The following is a 16,880-nucleotide window of genomic DNA, read 5'->3' on the forward strand; positions in this document are numbered from 1 at the left end:
AAAACGTATATATACGTTTGGACCATTTAAGGGTTAACACACCCCTGATAATAAAATATATTTTTTTTTGCAGGAGCTTATTTATTGCGCTGTTCCGGCACATCCTGAATGTAGGACAAAAAGGATGTTATCGCACAGCTCTGGAATTGTGTAAACTGCTGCTGAACCTCTCTCCTGATGATGATCCTCTGGCTGTCTCTCTTATGATAGACTTTTATGCCCTCCGTGCCCAGGAATATGAATGGCTTGTTGCACTCTTCGACTTGTATGAACCTTCTAAAAATCTTTCAATGGTATGTAGAAGTCATTGGCATGCATACCTAGTTTAGAATGTATATACAGTGGAACCCTGGTTTTCATCTGGTCCGGATATCATACAATTCGAATTTCAACCACTTTTTTTGGTAAATTTTTACCCCGGGTTTCGTACATCCGCTCAGAAATTGTCCGTATCAGACGCGTCCACCCATCCGGGATCCTGCTGCTCACACGTACCTGACTCAGTCTGCCTCTGTCACTCGTTCAGTGAACAATACTTCGCTCTTTCATCTGTTGTTTTTGGTGCTTGTTTATTGTGTGCAACTGTGAAATAAGCCACCATGGGGCCAAAGAATGTTCGTAATGACAGCCGTTTGGTAAAGAAGGTGAGAAACATGATAGAATTCAAGAAAGAGCATGTATCAAAATACGAAAGTGGCGTACATGTGGCCAAGCTTGCCAGGATGTATGGGAAGTCCAAATCAACAATCAGTTTCATCATGGCGAAGAAAGTAAAAATCAAGGATGCTGATGTTGTGAAAGGGGTAAATATGGTAACGAAGCAGAGATCACAAACAATCGAAGATGTGGAGAAGTTGTTAATGTGGATCAACGAAAATCAGTTAGCGGGACATAGTGTTGTAGAGGGCATAATTTACAAAAAGACAGGGCAGTTACATGCGGATCTTGTAAAGAAAATGCTTGGAACGAGTACTGCTGTTAGTGAATTTAAAGCCAGCAAAGGCTGGTTCAACAGATTCAAGAAGTGAAATGGCATACACAGTGTGGTAAGGCATGGTGAAGCTGCAGGTTTGGGCAAACGTGCGGCCGAAGAATTCATTGATGAAATCAAGGAGTACGTAGAGGCTGAAGGATTCCTCTCTGAACAAGTGTTCAGTTGTGATGAAACAGGCCTCTTTTGGAAGAAAATACCAAAGAGGACCTACATCACGTGGAAGAAAAAGGCAATGCCAGGGCACAAGCCTATGAAGGATAGGCTAACTCTTTTGTTATCTGGCAATGTTAGTGGAGATTTCGAAGTGATGCCTTTACAGGTGTATCACTCTGAAGATCCCTGAGTGTTCAAGAAAAACAGTGTCATGAAGAGTAAATTGTGTATGATGTGGAAGGTTAACAATAAGGCATGGGTCACGAGGCTAATTTTCATTGAGTGGGTCAATGAAGTGTTTAGCCCTAGTGTGAAGAAATACCTCCTGGAAAATAAATTGTCACTTAAGTGCCTCCTGGTAGTGGACAATGCTCCTGCTCATCTTCCAGACTTGGAAGACCAATTGTTGGAGGAGTTTAGTTTCATCACAGTGAAGTTCTTGTCCCCTAATACCACTCCTCTCATCCAGCCCATGGACCAGCAGGTCATTTCAAACTTAAAAAAACTCTGCACCACTGAATTGACCCCAAGAGAGTTCTGGAGGAATCACTTTAGTTTCCTCAGTTGCATAAGCCTTCTAGATAAGGCTGGGCAGGAAGTGACTTCCAGGATGTTGAAGTCTGCTTGGAGAAAATTGTGGCCAAAATGTGACCTCAAGAAGGATTTTGAAGGCTTTGAGGCTGACACTGACGACCCTATGCCTATTATGGAATGTATTGTGTCTTTGGGGAAGTCCATGGGGTTGGATGTGAGTGGCCAGGATGTGAAAGAGTTGGTGGAGGACCACAGGGAAGAGCTAACCATTGAAGAGCTGCAAGACCTACTGGAACAGCAACAGATTGCAGCTGAGAAAATTGCTTCAGAGGAGGAGGAAGAGAGGGGGAGGTGCCTTCTTCAGTGATTAAGGATATTTGTGCAAAGTGCAGTGAATTGCAAAGTTTTGTGGAGAATTATCACCTTAACAAAACTGTTGCAAGCCGTGTCTGCAACATGTTCAGTGACAATGCCTTGTCCCATTTTAGGCAAATCTTAGAGATGCCAGAAACAGAGCTCTCTGGACAGATTTTTTTTTGTGGCAGGGGTACAGTGACTCTGAAGCTGGTCCTAGTGCCAGTAAAAGAGAAAGAAGGCAAGTAACCCCAGAGAGGGCTTTGATACCTGAAGTCCTTATGGAGGGGGGATTCTCCTTCCAAACACTAAACTTTCCTCTCTCTCCCCTCCTCGCCTTCTTTCATATGCCAACAAGAGTCATCAATAAAGGTATGTAATAGTGATTTAAGTGTTCATTTATCTATTAAAATTAGTGCTTTATATTTATTTCTCATTGTTTTCTGTATATAAAACTATAGTTATTCTCTTTATAATGTATTTTTGTATATATTTTTGGGTGTCTGGAACGGATTAATTGGATTTACATTATTTCTTGTGGGAAATATTACTTCGATTTTCATCCATATTGGATTTCGACCGACCTTCTGGAACGGATTAAGGATGAAAACCGGGGTTCCACTGTAATTCTTTTCTTGTCACCTTTGTCTTTCATATTTTTTGCCACTCAGTATTTTTACAATATCACATACGGTGGACCCTCATTTTTCGTAATTAATCCATTCCAAGGTGTGTGACTATTATCGAAATTGGCGATTTGTGAATCCATTTTCCCCATAAGAAATAATATATAAATCCAATTATTCGTTCCAGACACCCAAAAGTATCAACAAAAAAAAAATTTTTTACCTTAAAGACAGATTTACATGCACAAAAGAATGAACATTCAACATGACAGTTACCTTTATTGAAGACTGTTATTGATGAATGGAAGACAGGGAGGAGGAGAGCAGGAAGAGAGGGTATTGTTTGGAAGGGGAATCCCCCTCCATGAGGACTCTAGGTCACTTCAGGGGTCACTTCCCTAGCTTAAATATAGATTTACATGCAGAAAAGAATGCCAAATAAATGTAAAGCACTAATAATATATAAATGAACATTTAACATCACACTTACATTTATTGAAGAATCATGTTGGTGTATGGCAAACAGGGCAGAGGAAGGGGAGACGAGTTTATTGTTGGAGAATATGACACTAATATCAACTGTATGGCTTATTTATCTATCACAATTTAACTAATATGACATAATAAACAATATTAATAACATAGAAACATGGAATATACTCTAGAATTATGCTTGTAACGACAGGTGTTGTGTTGTTGTTGGGTGTATAAGGGCCACTGAGAGAATAAGCCGTACATAATGTTGGTGAAGCTGCAGCTGAGGCGGCGGTGTTTTCTGTAGCCCTGTATAACTCCAGCAGTATTGGAGGAGTTAGTAGAATCACTGAAGAAGGCACCCTCTACCACCATCACAACCACTACCACCTTCTACCACTATCACTACCACCATTACAACCACTACCACCCTCTACCACCATCACTACCACCCTCTATCACTGTCACAACTGCTACCACCCTCTACCACCATCACTACCACCCTCTACCACTATCACAACTGCTACAACTCTACCAACCTCTACCACCACCACTTTTGTATTTTTCTTAAATTATGTGTGTTTCTCACATTCTTTACCAAAGGGCTGGCACTAGAAGCTTTCTTTGCAGCCATGGTGGCTTATTTAGCAGTTGCAAGCACTAAAATGAAATATGAAATGTATCATATGAACTCGTGGGATCATCCTCACTCGCTGATAAAAATGGCACATTGGCTGGGAATGGAGTGTGATGCAGCTGGGAGCCGTGCGTGCACGTCCGAGACGAACAACTATTTGCGAGTCAAACGACGATTCGCGAGTCAATGTTTTCACGAAAAAATGTTACGATTTTCGAAAATTACGGCTTTCGATCCTTAGGAAAAACGAGGGACCACTGTAGTCATATGATAATGTTAATTTAAAAATTGCAGCCTTTAATATTACCCTTACTATTTTAATGCATTTTCCCCTTATAATTAAGGAGGTGTGGTGTTACTAAAAGTATTAGTCGAAGGGCTGAAGAGGGGTTGTTGAGGTGCTTTGGTCATTTAGAGAGAATGGAACAAAGTAGAATGACTTGGAGAACGTATAAATCTGTAGGGCAAGGAAGGCGGGGGGTAGGGGTTGTCCTCGAAAAGGTTGGAGGGAAGGGGTAAAGGAGGTTTTGTGGGCGAGGGGCTTGGGCTTCCAGCAAGCATGCATGAGTGTGTGGAGTGGAGAAGAATCCTCCATAGGCCATGCATGTTGTAAATGGGACTGTAAGAGAAATGAATGCTCGGGTGTTGGCAAAAGGTGTAGGATTAAGAGATAAAGAATCTAACATGAAGTAGGAGTTGTCACAGTTGTTTTTAGTTGATATCACTGCATTTGGGAGATTCTGAAGGGAAATTTCAGGGGTTGGTGAATGAGTTTAGTAGGGTATGTAATAGAGGGAAATTAAAATGAACATAGGAAAGAGCAAGGTGATGAGAATAGCAAAAAATTTAGGCAATGAAAGATTGGATATCATATTGAAGGGAGTATGGAAGAAGTGAATGTATTCAGATGAGTTGAATCATAGAATTGATGGGAGGAAAGAAGTGAGTGGTGTACTGAGAAGTCTGTGGAGACAAAGAACTTTGTCCATGGAAACAAAGGGGAGAATGTATGAGAGTATAGTTATACCAATACTCTTATATGGGTGGTGAATGTTGCAAAAAGGAGAAGGCTGGAGGCAGTGTAAATGTTGTGTCTGAGGTCAATGTGTGGTGTGAATATAATGCAGAGAATATGTTCCTTGGAGATTAGAAGGTGTGAGATTTCTAAAAGTATTATCCAGAGGGCTGAGGAAGGGTTGTTGAGGTGGTGTGGGCATTTAGAGAGGATGGAACAAAATAGAATAATTTGGAGGGAATATAAATTTGTAGTGGAAGGAAGGCAGGGTAGGTGTCATCCCAGGAAATGTGGGAGGGAGGGGGTAAAGGAGGTTTTGTATGCGAGGGGCTTGGACTTCCGGCAAGAGTGCGTGAGCATGTTAGATAGGAGCGAGTGGAGACGAGTGGTTTTTATGACTTAGGCATGCTGTTGGAATGTGATCAGAGTAACATTTTTGAAGGGTTTCAAGGAAACCGGTTAGCTGGATTTGAGTCCTAGCGGTGGGAAGTATAGTCCATGCACTGAAGGAGGGGTGTTGATATCTTGCAGTTTTTTAAGTGTAGTGTAGGTACACTACAGTGATGGAGTGAATGATAATGATGAAAGTTTTTTTTTTTCTTTTTTGGATCACCACTCCTCGGTGGGAAATGGCCGATGTGATAATAAATAAAAAATAAAAACTTTCGTTTCTTCTTTTTTGGATCATCCTTCTTTGGCGAGAAATGGCTGTTTTGTTAACCCGTAAACGGTCCAAACGTGTATATACGTTCACTACCCCAGTGCCCCGAATATTTTGAAAAATAAAAAAAAAAATTTTTTTATTGAAAAAAAGAGCACATTTTTCTAAGTGTTATAGGATAAGAAAAAAAATTTAATCAGTACTTACCGAGATATGAGGCTGCAAAGTTGGCTCTTGGGAATCACCTGATGGCAACATGGAGTGCTGCTGCTTGCAAAAGTGTTGCCGATATACCTTTTTTTCTACTTTTCATATTTTATATAATTTTCATGTTCTGATAATTACAATTTATAGTAGTTCTTGTCATTTCATAACCAATCTTTGTTCTGACACTAGTATTAGGTACTGAAACTGTACTCACGTTGTCACAAACACGCTGACAGGTGGACATTTACACCTGCCTTAGCCATTTACTATTGTCATGGAATATATATACAAAGTGTTTATATGTCCCAGCAATGTTTTCGATATGTGGAAGTATATAATAAGGAGGAGGAGGAGAAGAAGACGAAGAAGGCAGAGGAGGAGGAGCAGCAGAAGAAAAGAAGAAAAAAAAGAAGAAAAAAAAAAGAAAAAAGAAGAAGAAAACAAGAAGAAGAAGAAGAAAGTAATAAGTTCCCTTGAAGCATGAAAAACAAAGTCCACCCCTGACAGTGCCATGATAAGATGAGATAACATCTGAAAAGAGCTGTTGTTTGATGAGCATACACGAGGGTGGGGGAGGGTGCAGCAGATAAGAAACGATTAGAGGTGACGTTTGATGAGCATCGCCCTCCTTTGTTTTCACTGGTACACAAACATGTCTGTCTATTTGTCTGTCTGTCAAGCTCCCTGTCTATCTGTCTATCCGTCTAGCTCTCTGTCTCAGAGAGAGCCGCAAAACTGCGTCATCACCTTTACTCGCATCTTCAAGCAGAGTATAGCACTTTGTCTGGATTTTTTGGGTTATCCTAGGTAATTTACACTATGCATACATGTATTTATGTGTACCTGTGAGACAGAGATAGACAGATAGAGACAGACAAAGACAGATAGAGATAGACAGAGACAAAGATACACAAAGACAGACAGAGATAGACATAGATACAGACAGACAAACAGAGATAGAGCCAGGCCTCCAGCAGCTGGCCAGCCACATAGATGGCCACCATGCAGCTAGCCAGCCAGCTAGCCAGCCAATCAATCAGCCAGGCAGCCAGCCAGCCAGAATTGTTTCTCTTGACTTAGGGCATAGATTATAAGATATTCTGAAAAGGTGTTGCACAAATATTGCACATGGGTTATTATCGAGGTTTTTTGATATTTCCTCTACCACTTGTGGCAACATCCACCTCAGAGCCACTAAACTCAGGGTCAGAATCACTTTCCTCTTAAAATGGGATTGTTAATACTACATGACATCAGTGAATCCCAGGTGTTTGCTGCGCTGTTTGCTCTATCTGGCGCTCATTTGAACTGGTGCTCCCACAAGGTACTAAGTGGTCCCAGATTTTTTTAATACTGCGCACACTGAGTGTTAGGACCCATTCTATGCTGGCAAGGCATCTCAGGCCAATCGTGCCAAATTTGAAGGCAGGAAAAATAAAACGTATATATACGTTTGGGGCACTAGCGGTAAAAACGTATACAGTGGACCCCCGCATAACGATTACCTCCGAATGCGACCAATTATGTAAGTGTATTTATGTAAGTGCGTTTGTACGTGTATGTTTGGGGGTCTGAAATGGACTAATCTACTTCACAATATTTCTTATGGGAACAAATTCGGTCAGTACTGGCACCTGAACATACTTCTGGAGTGAAAAAATATCGTTAACCGGGGGTCCACTGTATATACGTTTGGACCATTTAGGGGTTAAAAAAAAGAATCCCTCTTCACATTTAAGAAATTAAGGCAGTTGAATTTGTAGACCTAGATAATGTTCAGAGAACTTCTGCTGCCTGTTTAAATTATGTTAAACACCTAAATTTTGAAGAATGCCTAAAGTCACTTAAATCATATTCACTGAATACAAGTGAGAAAGAAATCATAATTTACACTTGGAAAATACTGGATAGACTTAAAAATCTACTTACCAGAATTAGTTTATATGAGAGCTGAATGCATGGTAAATAGTGCAGTATACATGTACTCCCATTGAAAAGAGAAGGTAATAACTACACTTAACCCTTTCACTGACCATGCTGTAGTACTGTGATGAGCTCAGCTCACACAGATAATAAGCTGTGAGTGGTAAATTTGGGCCTAGATATGAGAGAATGGGCCAGTGGAGTAAGTGTGCACTACATAAAAATAATCCTGCAGCACACAATGCATAATGAGAAGAAACTCCGACCGTGTTTTTGGTTTAAAACAGTAACTTTGTAGAGTATCTTTGTATGGTCTTTGTGGTTGTATTCTCGATTTCTTGGTCTCATCTGATAGAATGAAAGATATATTATAAAAATTGAGATAATTTTGATTAGTTTTAGGACTGAAAATAGCTACTTTGAGTAGTAAACAAATCATGTCTTGCATCTAATACACATCAACTGGTGGGTCTAACATGCTTTCACAAATATGCTGACATTATTTATATATTATTTATATATTTATTTTTTTTTATATATTTATTTATATATTTATTATTTATATATATTATTTATATCAAAGGTAGCTTACGAGAGGTTTTTACAAAGCAGAAGTGTTATAAGAAGAGTAGAGTATATGGAGAGTAAAAGAAAGGTGAAGAGAGTGGTGAGAGAGTGCAAAAGGAGAGCAGATGAAAGAGTGGGAGAGGCACTGTCAAGAAATTTTAATGAAAATAAGAAAAAATTTTGGAGTGAGTTAAACAAGTTAAGAAAGCCTAGGGAAAGTATGGATTTGTCAGTTAAAAACAGAGTAGGGGAGATAGTAGATGGGGAGAGGGAGGTATTAGGTAGATGGCAAGAATATTTTGAGGAACTTTTAAATGTTGAGGAAGAAAGGGAGGCGGTAATTTCATGCACTGGCCAGGGAGGTATACCATCTTTTAGGAGTGAAGAAGAGCAGAATGTAAGTGTGGTGGAGGTACGTGAGGCATTACGTAGAATGAAAGGGGGTAAAGCAGCTGGAACTGATGGGATCATGACAGAAATGTTAAAAGCAGGGGGGGATATAGTGTTGGAGTGGTTGGTACTTTTGTTTAATAAATGTATGAAAGAGGGGAAGGTACCTAGGGATTGGCGGAGAGCATGTATAGTCCCTTTATATAAAGGGAAAGGGGACAAAAGATATTGTAAAAATTATAGAGGAATAAGTTTACTGAGTATACCAGGAAAAGTATACGGTAGGGTTATAATTCAAAGAATTAGAGGTAAGACAGAATGTAGAATTGCGGATGAGCAAGGAGGCTTCAGAGTGGGTAGGGGATGTGTAGATCAAGTGTTTACATTGAAACATATATGTGAACAGTATTTAGATAAAGGTAGGGAAGTTTTTATTGCATTTATGGATTTAGAAAAGGCATATGATAGAGTGGATAGAGGAGCAATGTGGCAGATGTTGCAAGTTTATGGAATAGGTGGTAAGTTACTAAATGCTGTAAAGAGCTTTTATGAGGATAGTGAGGCTCAGGTTAGGGTGTGTAGAAGAGAGGGAGAATACTTCCCGGTAAAAGTAGGTCTTAGACAGGGATGTGTAATGTCACCATGGTTGTTTAATATATTTATAGATGGGGTTGTAAAAGAAGTAAATGCTAGGGTGTTCGGGAGAGGGGTGGGATTAAATTATGGGGAATCAAATTCAAAATGGGAATTGACACAGTTACTTTTTGCTGATGATACTGTGCTTATGGGAGATTCTAAAGAAAAATTGCAAAGGTTAGTGGATGAGTTTGAGAATGTGTGTAAAGGTAGAAAGTTGAAAGTGAACACAGAAAAGAGTAAGGTGATGAGGGTATCAAATGATTTAGATAAAGAAAAATTGGATATCAAATTGGGGAGGAGGAGTATGGAAGAAGTGAATGTTTTCAGATACTTGGGAGTTGACGTGTCGGCGGATGGATTTATGAAGGATGAGGTTAATCATAGAATTGATGAGGGAAAAAAGGTGAGTGGTGCATTGAGGTATATGTGGAGTCAAAAAACGTTATCTATGGAGGCAAAGAAGGGAATGTATGAAAGTATAGTAGTACCAACACTCTTATATGGATGTGAAGCTTGGGTGGTAAATGCAGCAGCGAGGAGACGGTTGGAGGCAGTGGAGATGTCCTGTCTAAGGGCAATGTGTGGTGTAAATATTATGCAGAAAATTCGGAGTGTGGAAATTAGGAGAAGGTGTGGAGTTAATAAAAGCATTAGTCAGAGGGCAGAAGAGGGGTTGTTGAGGTGGTTTGGTCATTTAGAGAGAATGGATCAAAGTAGAATGACATGGAAAGCATATAAATCTATAGGGGAAGGAAAGAGGGGTAGGGGTCATCCTCGAAAGGGTTGGAAAGAGGGGGTAAAGGAGGTTTTGTGGGCGAGGGGCTTGGACTTCCAGCAAGCGTGCATGAGCGTGTTAGATAGGAGTGAATGGAGACGAATGATACTTGGGACCTGACGATCTGTTGGAGTGTGAGCAGGGTAATATTTAGTGAAGGGATTCAGGGAAACCGGTTATTTTCATATAGTCGGACTTGAGTCCTGGAAATGGGAAGTACAATGCCTGCACTTTAAAGGAGTGGTTTGGGATATTGGCAGTTTGGAGGGATATGTTGTGTATCTTTATACGTATATGCTTCTAAACTGTTGTATTCTGAGCACCTCTGCAAAAGCAGTGATAATGTGTGAGTTTGGTGAAAGTGTTGAATGATGATGAAAGTATTTTCTTTTTGGGGATTTTCTTTCTTTTTTGGGTCACCCTGCCTCGGTGGGAGACGACCGACTTGTTGAAAAAGAAAAAAAAAATTATATCATTATTACAATATTGCATAACAGTAAATCTGTTTTTTTATGTGAATAAAAAATCAAAATGGAATTCATATGTAAAGCCTGAACAGAGGAAATGTTATTTTAGTGCCAGGAATGCCTGCATTGTTTGTTTTGAAATTGGAATGTTTTAAAATTTGTGTGAAATTTGCCAAATTACCAATTTCTGATCACTTAATTAGGTAGTTGAAATAGTTGACTGGGCCATTTCTTGTGCCCAGTGATAAAATGGAAGACATACTAGTGAAATAGCTAAGAATTTGGTCAACTGAAACAATGTAATTGACCTAAAATAGGACTCAAGTGCGCAAAATCACCAATACGTAAATGTTGCTGCCACAGCAAAATTCGTGAAAGCATAATTTCATCATTTTTTTTTTTTTTAATTTCATACTTTTTGTTTTATTACCTTCAGAAAAAGATTCTCTACCATTTCATAAGAAAAAATAGCAAAAAAATTTTTTGAAAATTCTTGGACACTGTGGGCAAGTTTCAGATCAGGGGTCTGAACAGTGAAAGGGTTAATTGGCCTCTGTCTTCCAGAAGAAGCTTGACCCATTCCTCTAGACAGGTGTTGATCTGGGCTGTGGTATTTACATGGGACTGCATGCACTAGCTATTGCAGGATCATTAACAAATATAACATGAAAGTGGTGTATTTTTCAGCTGCCAAGTTTTGCCTTCTCTGTTCCTCTGGCACTGTTCCATCTAAGTGTTGGTGTGGATCAGTCATCAGCACGGGACAAACGAGAATTAGTGAAGGCAGCAGCATTGGTAAGCTCAGAATCTAATCTAATTGCAAAAGTTTTTACATTGGGAATTACTATATATGAATGAACTAATCAAATATTGCAACAAATGAATTTGCTTTGTATTTGTCAGAAAGTTTAAAATGTATTATAACTGGGAAATAATCATGTAACATTATTTAGATAAAGTAAAACTTTTGATTGTTGGTAGTTAAGGTTATTCAAAGATGATTACTTTTACTACTGACTGTATCAGCTCTTTTTTCTCCATAATCTAGTTTCAGTACTTAAGTTTACAAGCTTTCAGGCAGTATACACATACCACTCCTAGTTAAAAAATTATTTTATGAAATAAAGGTAGATTATTTGGTCTTCATCATAGTGTGGAAGAAATTTCTTCTCATAGTTACTCCTTAAGGTGCTATTATTACTCTCCTCTAACTTTTACACATTCTCACTGTAAATATTTTTAACTAAATAATATTTAGTATTAACATGTTCATAGGGTTAATTCTACAGCAGTTTCATTTTCACCTAAAACCAATGTTATATATGGGTAATGTGTGTCAATACAGATTCAATGTATGTTTATATAGGTGTGACACCAAATTCACCACACCTACAGTGCTCGTCACGGCATTATGCTGGGTGAGTGCCCCGGCATAATGCTGTGATGAAAATCAAAGACCTAACATACAGGGGGGTCTCTCTTCGTCAGTGCATTCTGCTGGGTAGCAGCCGTTAGTGTGATGTCACAGCCTGCTGCCACACTTCACAGTGACTTATCATTGCTCACTTGGCTGCCGTGGCGAGAGGAAGTGTTGTACTGTTTTCTCTCATCCGCCCCATGTTTTGTCCAGTGTTCCCTTTGGTTTTGGGGCTATACATTTATTTTATTTATTTATTTATTTATTTATTTGAACATGATACAGTGATTACAAAGGAATACAGTTATTACAGTGCAACATGCCAAAGCCCCTTGTATGCAGAGCATTATGGGCAGGCTTAAAATTAACTTAAGATTAACTAAGCAATGATATATTCAGTGGTTAAAACATTATTGTAAACAGATAACAATTTAGCACAAATGAGTATTACAAAGACAGGTCATATGGTCATTTACTGTGTTGCTGTGCATTCAGTAGAATGGAGTTTTCTGTTACGTAATGTATTTAAAAAAAAAAAGTTTGATTGGGTCACAGGTTAGACATTTATGAGATACAATAATGAGAAACATGAGATAAAATTTATGAGATACAATTATTCAGTATTTATTTAGTTGTGGGTGAGTAAGTGATTTTTAAGAAGAGACTTGAATTTATAAACAGACAGTGTTTCTTTTATATTCACAGGTAGTGAATTCCAGATTTTAGGGCCTTTTATGTGCATTGAGTTTTTGCATAGCGTGAGATGGACACGAGGAACATCAAAGAGTGATCTGTGCCTTGTGTTATGGTCATGTGTTCTGTTGAGGTTGGTAAGAAGTTTGAGGGGAGGGTTTACATCCGAGTTAATTGTTCTATGTAAGTAGTAGGTGCAGTAATAAGTATGGAAGTTTTGTATGGTGAGTAGGTTTAGAGTTTTGAATATTGGTGGAGTGTGCTGCCTGTAGTGGGAATTTGTTATCATTCTGACTGCAGCCTTTTGTTGGGTAATTAATGATCTGAGATGGTTTATTGTTGTTGAGCCCCATGCACAAATTCCATAGGTGAGATAGGGGTAAATAAGTAAGTGATATAGGGCCAGGAGAGCTGACTGTGGAACATAGTACCATATCTTCGATAGTATGCCTACGGTCTTGGAAATTTTTTTGGAAATTTGTTGTATATGTGTTTGAAATTTGAGTCTATTATCAAGGTGCATTCCTAAGAATTTTCCCTCTGTGAGTTTTGTGATAGGTGATCCGTTTATCATTATGTTAAGAGGGACGTCTGTAGCTCTGTTACCAAACTGAATGAAGTAGGTTTTATCAATGTTTAGAGTAAGTTTGTTAGTACTCATCCAGGTAGATCTTTTCTGTAATTCGGTATTTACAGTATTGGCTAGCGTGACTGGGCTCGGATGAGAGAAGACATATGTAGTGTCATCTGCAAATAGTGTGGGTTTGAGTAGTTGAGATGCATTTGGTAGGTCATTTATGTATATGAGAAAGAGAAGAGGGCCTAGGACACTTCCCTGTAGGATACCAACTGTAATTGGTTGTGTGGAAGAGTTTGCCCCGTTTGTGTGCTCATTGGCTTCTGTTGCTGAGGTAAGACTTTAGGTAGTTGAGGGAGTGCCCTGTTATACCATAGTGTGACAATTTTATATGGAGCAAGTCATGGTCAACTGTATCAAAAGCTTTACGCAAGTCAATGAAGATCCCCAGTGGGACTTCTTTTTTCTCTATTGCAGTGTATATGTGTTCTAGCATGTGTATAATAGCATCATTAGTATTTTTATTAGGCCTGAACCCAAATTGACAGGGGCTGAGTATGTTGTGGGAGATGAGGTAGGAATAGATTCGCTTATGAATTAATTTTTCAAAGATTTTAGAGAGAGGGTGTAAGTTGGATATTGGCCTATAGTTATTCAAGTCTGTTTGGTCTCCTCCCTTATGGATCGGGGTGACCCTTGCTATTTTGAGAACTGTAGGGAAGGTAGAGGATTCTATGGATTTGTTAAAGAGTGTTGCAATGATTGGTGATAGTACTTGTGATGCTTTTTTGTATATAAAGAGTGGTAAGGTATTTAAATCTCCTGTCTTGTTTTTTAGTGTGTTGATAATAAGGGAGACTTTAGTAGGGTTAGTCGGAGCTAGGAACAGTGTGTTCGGGTAGTTGCCAGTGAGGTAGTCATTGGGTGGGGTATCTGAGCTTGAGATTTTATTGGCAATGTTTTTTCCTATAGTGGAGAAGAAATTATTGAGTCTGTTTGCTGTTTCAGTTGGCGGGAGTTGGGGTTCATCTGGTTTTGTTAATTCAATTTCGCTATTTCGTGATATCTTTTTTGTTCCTAGAATTCTGATGGGGTTTTCCAGGTCTTTTTTATATCACTTCGTAAGTTGGATAATCTGTTCTCATAATACAGTTTTTTAGCCCTTCTTATCAGGCTGGTTAGGATTGACGAGTAACGTTTTGTTTGGTCTCTGGTTATGTGACCCATTCTGTACTGTTTTTTGTATAGGTGCTTTGTATTTATGGATTTGAGGATGCTGGGTGATAGCCAGGGACTGTTCAGTCTCTTAGCTGTCATCTGTTTAGTTTTTTGGGGGCAGTGCTTGTTATAGAGGTATTGGGTCTTTTTTAGAAAATTATTAATACATTCGTCAATATAGATATATGTATAGATTTCTAGCTCAGTGTGCCAGTCAATGTTTGTCACTGCTGCTGTGAAGTTATTAATGGCTGCCTCATTGTGAATTCTGAAAGTGACTTTAGTAGTGTCTTGGGGTAATTTGCCAAGATTTGTGATGAAGGTAGGGTAGTGATCTATGGTATTATCTGTGATTATGCCTGATTTTAAAAGGGATGTGGTGTTGGTCCAGATGTGGTCTAGTAGGGAAACACTAGTCTCTGTAACTCTTGTAAGTTTTGTTACTGCTGGTAGCAACATGCAGTTACTCATAATGTTTGTGAATTCAGTAACGTGTGGGTCCTGGTCTTGTAGGAGATTTATATTGAAGTCATCTAAGAGTAGTAAGTGATCTTTGTTAATGCGTGCATCAGTTATCATACTTCCTAGGTTTTCACTAAAATGGCTAATGTTTGACTGTGGTACTCTGTAGATGTTTATCACTGTGAGAGGTTTTTGTAGGTATTTGGATTTGAATTTAGCTATTATATATTCTCTATGTTCATCACTTGTGCAAGTATTAGTGATACATTCTAGTTGGTTTGAGTAGTATATAGCTGTGTAACCAGGAATGGCATAGACATCTGTAGTATCAGGCTTTAGCCAGGTTTCGGTGAGAGTAATGATGGATATACTGGCATGCAGGGAATTTAGTAATGCTATGAGGTCATCGTAATGTTTACTTAAAGATCTGATATTGTAGTTAAAGACGGTTATGTTTTTGTTGGCTCTGAGAAGTGCCTTTGATTGTTCTGCTGTGTAGTAATTACAGTTACTGTTTGATTCATTTAAGTCATTCAATAAGAGGTTGGTATCAGGATCAATGCTTGTTATCATAAGATTTATAGTGATTCTATCGTTAGAATTAAGTATAAGACAAAGTAAATATTCTAAAGCTATAAAATAGCACCTGAGTTATTTTAATAAATGTAAAAATTTGAGCTAAGGTAGTTCTTTAAAGCTAAAATAAAGGAGACAATATAAAAGGGACTAAAAAAAAACTTTGTGGTGAACAAATAAAGTGGTAATCAAATAAATGAGCTAGGGAATATAATGGCAAAATAGTGAACTTATTACACTTTAGCACCTGAGAATAGCACCTTGATTATTTTAACAATTGTGAAATATATGAACTAAGGTTGTTATGTAAAGATAATATAAAGGAGAAAATATATAGGGACTAAATTAAATAATGGTAAACAAAGTTAAATTGGCAGATAGTCACTAAGATATGATATTGATTTGTGAGTAAGATCTGGTTTGTTATATATAAGAAGTTGAGCAATTTATTGTACTATAAAAAGTAAAATATAATATGAGGTAGTTGGTAGTAGCAGCAAAAGATAGTTTTGGGCCTTGAACAATAATGTAATTGAAATATACACTAATTGCACACACAATATAGTCACTAAGATATGAAAATAATCTGAGAGTAGGAATTGCCTTATAGCATAAAGTTTGAGCAATTAATATCACTATAGGAATATTATTTGAGGTAGTTGATACTAGCTAGTGAGGGATGGTTCAAGGTATTGCACAGTAGTGTAGTAGGAACATACACTAGTTTGTTATTTGTAGTTTGGGAGAAAAGGGAAAATTAGGTATGATTATAAGAGAATTTTAACAGTGTTTAAGTAGGAAAGAAAAAGGTAATACAGATATTATTAAAGAGTAAGTATCCTATTAACAAAAAATAAATTGTGAAGCGGGAATCTGGGAAGATAACACAAATTGGGTCACACAAAGAACTGTGGGACACCTGGGATAATGAGGTAGTAAATACTATCTAGGAGGTGATAGTACAGGGATTAGTTCTATAATGACATAGTAACATACACTAACGTTGTAAGGATTTGGTCACTAATATCAGTCAGACTAATGTTTGCATCATGAAGGAAGTTTGCTAGTTCATTTTCATTTGTAATGTAGTACACACGGCCTACATTAGTTTTTCCACTAGAATTTGTCCATCACGTACAAAGCACTGGTGAATTTTATCATTATTCTCACATTTTAGTTTTCTCACTCTGTACAGGAGGTTCTGTCGTTTTCTTGTGAGACTCATTTATGTATATATCTTTTTTTGCTTTAATAGATGAAATTACTAGATCTTTTTTCCTGTCTTGTGTGTGAAATCTGAGCATAACACTTTTTCTACTTTGGTTCCCTAGTAACCGCGATCCTTTTATTTCCGACACTGGTACATTAACATGTAGGTGGTCACGTATGATCTGGAGAGTTGTATCTTTGCAGTTGGAATGGTTTAATTCGCTGGGAAAGAGGGGAGTGTTAATTACTACTGCATCAGATAACTTGTCTTGCTCTGCCTTATCATCTTGGTTAGCAAAATAATTGTTCAAT

The 16,880-nt window shown here is 38.2% G+C and overlaps 1 protein-coding gene across 1 annotated transcript in view; it reads left to right on the forward strand.

Moving 5' to 3' along the window:
* Nulp1 (Nuclear localized protein 1) overlaps nucleotides 1-16,880 on the forward strand; it is a gene marked incomplete at its 5' end in the record, with an annotated part of 92,759 nt that overhangs the window by 12,543 nt on the left and 63,336 nt on the right. The window contains 2 exon segments of the mRNA XM_070095227.1: nucleotides 74-293; nucleotides 11,104-11,211. Of these exon segments, the coding sequence (XP_069951328.1) occupies nucleotides 74-293; nucleotides 11,104-11,211 (328 nt within the window).

The sequence above is a fragment of the Cherax quadricarinatus genome, chromosome 49 (genome assembly GCF_038502225.1).
Source record: "Cherax quadricarinatus isolate ZL_2023a chromosome 49, ASM3850222v1, whole genome shotgun sequence".
NCBI lineage: Eukaryota > Metazoa > Arthropoda > Malacostraca > Decapoda > Parastacidae > Cherax > Cherax quadricarinatus.